Source organism: Colossoma macropomum, unplaced genomic scaffold (genome assembly GCF_904425465.1).
Source record: "Colossoma macropomum unplaced genomic scaffold, Colossoma_macropomum, whole genome shotgun sequence".
Classification (NCBI taxonomy): Eukaryota; Metazoa; Chordata; class Actinopteri; order Characiformes; family Serrasalmidae; genus Colossoma; species Colossoma macropomum.
The window spans coordinates 1,415,380-1,424,180 of NW_023494787.1; the positions used below are offsets into that span (position 1 = coordinate 1,415,380).

Genomic DNA, 8,801 nt, shown 5'->3' on the forward strand with positions numbered 1-8,801 from the left:
AACCGTAAGTCGTACAGACATGAAACTTGGTCAACAGGTAGTAGCCCCTCGCTACTCAGGCGCTCGAGCTCAGCCCAATCGGCCTAATGGTGGCGCTATAGCAAAGCTTTGTACGTTTAGGGCTGGCGATTCTGTACTGTATGTCATAGAATTTTGTTTCTTTCTTCTCCTGATTACTTATGCCATGGCCCCAAAAACAGCTATTTTGGCCATATTAAAAATATCTATAGATTTTACGGTAAAACATGGCCACCACCGGCCAATCAGATTTCAGCAGGTATTTGACAGCCTTAAAATTGGCCAATCACCATGAAACTTGACAGGTATCTCATCCATTATTACATTCTTTAAACTGATTAAACATATAAAGCCTGTATTTTAGCATTGCTGTACTGATCTGGAGGTGGAGGCAGCAGCTGCTTGCAGTAAATGAGTTTATTAAGGCTCAATAATCAGAATCAGAACAGCAGGAGTTAAAAACACATACACCAGAGTAAATACAGAGTCAAAACCTCTTATAGAACCAAAATAGAAACAAAAAAGAAAAATTCACAGAAACCACCAAAAACAAGTATCAGTAAAGTTCAATAATCAGCATTTAGTGACGCATGTAAGACCTGTAAAGCTCAGTGATGATCAGATAGTTGTATATGAGCCCTCCTGGTGAAAACCTGCAGATCAGGCGGTGTATTTTTTATAGAACTCCACACTGGGCAGAGGAACCAGAGCACATCTCACCTCCGCAATTTCACCATAAGGCTTCTGCCAAACCCTCAGGAGCGCACACGTATCATTACCTACATACACCTGAGACAGAGAGAGAGAGAGAGAGAGGGAGAGAGAGAGAGAGAGAGTTAGACACATACTCATACAATTACAAAATGCAGCACCTACATAGAATCTTTTTTCAGTTTGGTGCTGTTTGGGTGTGGATTCATTAGGATTCACCAATAGAGGCAATTATTCCTTAAAGCAGCATCACAGATTCTCCCCAAAAAGGACTGACTGAAACCTGAAAGACAGGAAACTTCAAATATTTAAAAGTGAAAGTGTTGAATTTAATCTGCATTCTCATAGTCATGAATGATTTCTGCATTACTACTGACTATTCCAAACAATAACAGAGAGTTATTTACTCAGTTTATATCACAATATCTACATTTAGAGTCAGTTATTCATTCAGCCTAATGAGAAACTGTAGAACAGACTCAGTTTATATCACAATACCTACATTTAGAGTCAGTTAATACATAGATCAGGTGTAGATCAAGTTGTGAAATATGGATTAAATCAGCACTGAACTGACATGAAATCATTGATATTGTGTACCTTGATATCGTAGTTTGTTCCTTCTACAACTTGTGTTCGGTACGTCAGGGGCTCAAAAACAGCGAAGTTCTTTCCAGTTTTCTTCTCAACTATAGGCTTGACCTGAAATCAAAATCAGCACAAAGAAACAGAGTCAGATCAGAAATCACTTTCAGTGAAGAATGAAATCCAACTAAAGGTCTGGTGAAATTGATTGATTTATATAGAATGAATATTTTTAATCATCTTGTCTGCTATGAAAATTTGTACCTATTCCTTTTTGCAATGTTCCCTTATTGTATTAACTCCAATAACAAGCTCTACCCTTAATGAATCCTATAACATAGTTTATATTAAAGGTTTACTTAATTGTTTTCTTCATCGTTTCATTTCAGAACTTGATTTTTTTATTTGCCAAGTACAAGATAAACAAGGAATTTCTCATGATCTGGGTGTTTTAAAGAATTGCTGGGTTGAAATGGATGAACTGCATTAAACAGTTAAAGCACAAAATTATTTATAAGGAATATAAAGATGTTCAGTGGGTTTTATGTACAGTTACATGTTAAGTATTATAATTTGGTTATTTTTGTAATTGTTAAATGTCATCATAGATGTTAAGACTGGTTTAAAGCAAGACTGCTGCACAGATCATGACAGTTATATTACTTTGACATCTTTAAACAAGAAAGCTTGACCTGTTCTTAACATAGTTGCACGTTCCTGGTTGAGTAGCACCTGAAAGAACTTTCCAGACTCTATCACACAGTTCAAATCTCCTCCTGTACTTCAGCAGCAACATCAGTCAACTTCAGCTGTGTTTTCTTTTATATTCAGATTAATATTCTCTTTAATTCAGGATGATGATCTGCCTTCTCAAGAGCTCTGAATGATTCTGTTCACTGATCTTCATATCAAAATATGTGACCTGTGTTGTTTGATCTGTTTATTGACACTGTCACTCAATCAGAATTCTCATTCTTACCTTCTTATCTTAATATTTGACCTAATTCAGAATTATTAAAGTGTAATCATCACTCTCAAGCTTCAGTCAAAATTCTCAAAATGGTTCCTGTCCAGTGTCACTGATATTCTCTGATTTTAAATTATCATTTAAATTTAGTTTTGACTTAGTTTTGACAAAATAACCAATTAAAAGGGAAAATGTGAGGAAATTCTCGTTCACCTTCTTGCAGAGGTCTTTCACTTCTGCATCAGCCTCTCGCCACTCAGTCCACCCTCCAGGCATATCAGAAGTCATGGTTCTTCAGGTTCTTCAGGGGAGTTCTGCAGTAGAATAGAAGTCTCTGAATGAGCTGAGCGTCTGTGTTGAACCTGCTGTCCTTCTGCTCTATTTGTACCCTCATGATGACTCATCAGGTGGAACGTACCATATTAGTAACAAAGATCAGTATTGATTTTAAATATTAAAGGAGTCATTATTTATTTTCAGATACATTCTTTGATGACTTAGAATATACACATATTTAATCAATTAAACACCTACTTTACTCTGCATGATGAAGAATTAAATGTTATGTGTCCGTTTTTCCTTCAAGCCCCTCCCTAGAAAGGCTCTACCATGTTGATTGATGAGATGAAGGAAATCAGGGAGCGCAACACTGAGGTTCATCAGCTGGTGGCGCTGTTTTATTAACAGACTTTTCTTTAGTTGGAAAACAACAGGGAGCAGTTTCCATCCTCATTAAAGAAAACAGTTGTGTGTGTTAAACAAGCTCAGTTTAGAAACCTGATTTGGGTAAAATGAGTTAGACGCCTACTATTCCTCGTCTTTTCAGTGTGCAGTGTGGCTCTGCACTAGATAACACATCCACAGCTCAAACTCACAGAAAATATGAAGTTCTTTTGAAATACTTCAACCCATATTATAAAATATAAAATTGCAGCTGACCCAAATCATCAGAATGATTATTTGCACAGCTGTACAGATGTTCATATCATTCTGTGATGTTACGTCTATTCAGACCTGCATATGTACAGATATTCACACTTCTCTTTAGCTCCTCCACGGCCCTTTGTTATTCTTCATTCTTCATTCTTTGCTCTATTTATTGTGTTTCTATTGTATCTGTGTCTTAGTTTAACGCTTTAATCAGTCCATGTTTGTCTGGTCTGTTCAGTGTGTTAATGTCTTACATGTGTGACTCACCGAGACTGATTCCTTGGTTATACACCTGTGGCCATGGAAGTAATTTTGAAACACCTGAATTCAATGATTTGGATGGGTGAGTGAATACTTTTGGCAATATAGTGTATTTATGAATACAGTTTTCATATAAAGTATCACCGTGAAGAGGCGTTAGTAATAGCTAGAACCACTTCACCCCCTGCTCTCCATGAAAGACACTGAATCTCTGGTCCATGCCTTCATACCATCCCGCCTAGGCTACTGCAACTCCCTTCTCATTGATGTTCCTTACAAAACTATCTGCCCTCTTCATGATTCACAAAACTCAGCAGCTACAATTCTCTCTCACTCCAAAAAATCAGCGCACATCACTCCAATTCTATATCAGTCACACTGGTTACCCGTCCCTTTTTGTATCCAGCTTAATGTCCTCCTGCTAACTTACAAAACTCTATATGGTCCAGCACCAGCTTAGCCGGACTCCTGCACCTTTACTGCCCTGCCCAAACACTTAGGTCCTCTGACACAGGTTGTTTTGCTGTCCCAAAATTTAGACTGACCATGGCTGGAGGCAGATCTTTCAGCTTCATGGCCCTTAAACTATGGAACTCATTACCACAATCTATCCATGACTGTCCCTCATTTTCCTCCTTTAAAGCTCAAAACCTGCCTTTTTTCTTAGCACTTTCACTCTTTTGCTTTTTAATTTTTTTCCCCTGCCTCTGTAAAGCAGCCTTGGGTTTGAGAAGGGCACTGTATTAACTTATTATTAGTAGTATTATTTATTATTACTATTATTATTATTAGTAGTAGTAGTAGTAGTATTCAGAACCCTCCATGGTGTCTCCCCTATATAAACCTTTGTCCCAACTGTCACACAAGACTCTTGACCGTGGGCAGCAAGTCTTTCAGTGCTACTGCCCCAAACATTGTAATTCTCTACCTCAGTCTCTGTGTGTCTGCTCTACCCTCTCTTCTTTTAAAGCTCAACTTAAATGATGTGTGTGTTCATGTGAGATACATTTCTGTCAAAATGGACAATAAAGTATTAACTAATCTAAATATCTAGTCTAATCAAGTCAGTTTGTGCATCCTTTATATTCTAACTTGTCATTTATCATTTATTCACATATATACAAATGAATTATTATACATTATAATGGTACACAGAATTATAATTGAGCAGCTAATATAAGCTAACAAGACATTATACACACACACACACACACACACACACACACACACACATAAACACAGTTTTTATTTTTAAGAACTGAAAATAAAAGGACTGTGCCTGAGGTATTGGTGAAATAATAACTTGCCTAACTTGTGAAGATCTTCAGATTCAAAGCTCTTTTCCAAAGAATTAAGGTTAGGCAAGTTATTGATTAACCAAAAACTGACCATGTCCCAAAATTACATTTAAAAACAATAAGGCACAGTTCTGCATAGCTGAAGTGGATCATTTTAAAGTCCTACAGTTGGATTTAAATGTCCTTTATCCAGAGCTCTGCGTAGAGCTTTATATACAAAACTCAACCCAAAGTCAAAAGGTGGGCGATGAATGGAACACAGAATAAACAGATAAATAAATTCTACTCTATATCTGAAAACTACAGAGACCTCAGTATACAAATGTTATTTACTTCACTGTTTATGAGGTTTATAGTGAAGCAAATGTCTTGTTTGTATGTTTGTAAATATCAAAAAGCAAATGTAGTAAAACAACATTGAGCTCCAAATTAGATCATATGATTCATTTAAAGCATTTTCTTATCACTTGAGTTTATGGCTTTACACTTTCTGAAGAAATGAAGACAGAACAAACTGGAAACTGTGACCTGCTGTCAAATCAGGATGGAAAGAATTTAGACCTTTCCAAAGAATTTAGATTAGGTGAGTTATTAATTAACCCACAAAAGACACATAGTAAAGACAATAAAAGTAATGATGTAACTGGCAGCAGAGCAGCACTGCCTACAGTCATAACACTGACAGGAAAGGAGAGGAAAAGTGAAGGATTTTTCTGGTTGATGTAAAATATTTAAACTATGGTAAAATGTAATAGATTTTCTATTTTTCTTAATGCAAAACAAGACTGAACACACAACAATAATTAATCCTCAAATTCAAATCATAATAAAATATCTCCTTCTACTTACTGACTGTAATGTGGTTTGGATTGAAAAATTACTGTACTTTCTACACAGTTCCTCCACTTGTTTCAGTGAACTATGAGAAATATTTCATCTCAAATCACAGGGAAGGGTCACTGCAGATACTGCAGTCCTTCTGACTGATCACATTTATCCTACGTTAGGACATTTCTGTCCTGGTGAGGGGGGTCACAGTGCCCCATCCACAGGACACAAGAGTCACTGAATGGTTTAATTCCTGCTAGTTTCAGAGTGTGTGGTGTAAAGCCAAGGCCTAGAGGAGTTTATCATGGACAGAATAGGCTTGGTTATTTCTGCTAACATTTCTTTGAGTAAACTTGTAGGAATTGGCTCCAGTAGGTGGTTTTGAGGAGGAAATCATTCCACTAGCTCAGTTTACTGAAGCAGGTAAATGATGATAAGCCCCCACCGCAGCAGTTACACTGTACTCCAGATCTGGATTGGCTTTGTAGGGCAGCTTTGTAGAGGTGAACTGTGCAGTCTGAAGGACTAATTTTATTAATTTAAAGATCCAGGAAATCATTGCTGCTGTGGGCTGGTGGTATCTGGAGTTCAGTAGCTGTTTGGTTCTTAGTTGAATCAGAGAGATTATGCTAAATAATAATCTAGGATTATTCTTATTATTTCCAATCAGAGAGGACAGCTAGGCTGAGCGTGCTGCACTAAGTGTCCTTCTGTAGTCTGTAAGGCTCTCCCTCCAGGAGGACTGGAATATTGTCTGTCAGTTTCACTGGTTACCCATTTCATTACGCATCCAGTTTAAGGCTCTTCTCTTGATGTTCTTGACGTCCCTGGACTGCCTATTATTGCAGGTCTCCTTCTTTTCTCCTGCTCTGATGTCCTCTGATGTGGGCTCTTTGTGGTCCCTCCCTTATAAATCTCCACTTTTGGGGCAGATCTTTTAGTGCTGTGGTTCCTAAATGATGCAGTTATCTTCATGTATCTCTCCATGACTGCTCTGTCTTCTCTTTAAAGTCCACTTCAGAACTAGTTTTTTTCAATACCTTCTTTCTTCTTCTCTGTCCAAATACCCCCCCCCGCCCCCCCCCACACACACACACCAACATGTAGATGGCTAATAGCTCTTTGTCCTTCTGTCTCTTGGATTTTGCGTTGTAATTATCATGTCTTCTGTGTTCTTCAATATGCCTTTGTCTGAAAAGTATTATATAAATAAACTTTCTGTTCCTTATCTTACAAAATGGAAATTTAGTGTGTTTACTGTATTACAAACCTCAACTGATTAAAAGACCAGTGTACTTTTCTGACTGTCATATGATCAGTGAATTTATAAATTCACTGAATGTAGATAAACAATTCAGATTCAAAATAATCTTAAAGATTTATTTTGTAAACATTTTCTATCCTGATATCAAATGATAAACATTTCACTTCACACCCAAATTATTCTCGCATTCTCTTATCAAAGAATTAGATTCATGACATGGAATAGAAAACGCTTTTGTATTAACTTCTCTGGAACAGTCTGGATCTCTGAGAAACTCCACACCATTCTTCACTATCAGGGTGCGACTAAAACACTTTTCACACAGCTTTATCAACATTCCTCATTACACAACTGTAAAAGACCTCCGAGTCACACTGTGTTTGATTAATCAGTACAGATAGTTAACCCTTTATGAAAGTTGTATTATTTATATTAATATTGTTTTAAAGACTCTACATCTTTTCCCATAATGGGCCTGATTTTCTCTTTTACTTGTTGGTATATTTGCTGTATTAACAGATGATTCTGTTGTGTTTTATTAAACCATGACTCAGAAACAGAACAGATGAAAAAAAAACAAATTCCCTTTAAAGACCGTTAGAGATTATTAAAATGATTGTGTTGGATTGAACGTGTACTTCAGTGAATGATTGTTCGTACTCTGACTGCACAGAAGAAACTGTCCAGTAAAAGTCCAGAAGTTTTATGAATGTCCTCTTGCTTCTGATAGAAGAGAAGATAACATGATATTTTGAGTTTGGAGTAAAAAGTTTAATGATCATAAATTACACTGTTTTGCAAATTCTTACTCTGAACAATATTCATATAATTTAACTTAGTAAAATTATGTTTTTGAGGGAAAATATAAAATAATCTTTTAGTTCTTCCACCATGAAGTTTTAAAATGTGCCCAGAGTCTCAGTGTATCAGCACATCAGTTTAAAAGAAAAATACTTTTTAAACTTATCATAATAATTTTTATGTTAATGACATTTTACTGAGTAACAATGTAAAGTTTTATCATGAATTAAAATAATAGAGTAATAAGAGTCTTCAGAAATATAATATTCCTGTTTAATATCTTAAACTCAGCTTATTATTCCAGTTCCAGTGTTCCATAGAAAGGCCGCACTGGTAAGAGCTCTGGGTAAACTCTACAGTTTTTCTACAATGTTTTATTGTGCTGTTTCTTTGTGTTTTAGTATCTCTGTTTTAGTATTTTCTTTTGTGTTTTTTACCTTGTTTACTTTCTGTAGAGTGATTATGTGAGCCTCACCACAAGCATTTCAATGCACGAATGTCCTGACATGTTGTGCAAATGACAAATAAACTTGACACTTGAACTTGAAACTTAGTGGACGTTGATGGACGTGTTCATGTACGACATGAAGACACTAAAGACACGACATGATGTCTAAATGTGTCTTTATTTTCTGTTCCAAAGAAGTTCAAAAAATGTTTTACTTGCTGAAAAATGCTTGTTTTATTTGTGTATTTTGTTTTCATAATCACAGCAGATTTTAATTTCTTTCACAGAGTTGTGCATTGTTTAAAAACATAGACCTACTAAAAAACATAAAACTTATTTAAAAAAAAAAAAGTGATGCAGGAAACTGAACTTTGAGCACTCTGTAAAAAAGCCTAATCATGCACAGCGTAAGTCATATTCTTTAAATTCTTTAAAAAATTGAAACAAAAAAAAATAAATAAATAAATAATTTGAGAGGAATTAACAAAATAAATTCAAAATAATAAAAAATAGTAATATTTATTTGGCACTATTTGTACATTAAAAATGCAGTTCAAAGTGCTTTAGATTGTAAAAAGTAAAAAAGAGAAAAAGAGAAAAGGGATCTTAAAAAAGTAAAATATGGTCAAGCTTTCTACTTCTTGTAAGGACTCTGCAGTGTTCTGGACTACCTGAAGCTTGTTAAGGCCT

At 35.7% G+C, this 8,801-nt stretch overlaps 1 protein-coding gene across 1 annotated transcript; it reads right to left on the minus strand.

Annotated features, from left to right (window-relative positions):
- Positions 1 to 424: 424 nt before the first annotated feature.
- On the minus strand, positions 425 to 2,625 carry LOC118805176 (leukocyte cysteine proteinase inhibitor 1-like). The gene is made up of 3 exons (XM_036565792.1): positions 2,495 to 2,625; positions 1,330 to 1,431; positions 425 to 807 (listed from the first exon to the last, which is right to left on the minus strand). Exons 1-3 carry the CDS (start codon positions 2,567 to 2,569, stop codon positions 679 to 681), a joined length of 306 nt encoding a protein of 101 aa, XP_036421685.1. The 5' UTR covers positions 2,570 to 2,625; the 3' UTR covers positions 425 to 678.
- Positions 2,626 to 8,801: the final 6,176 nt, after the last annotated feature.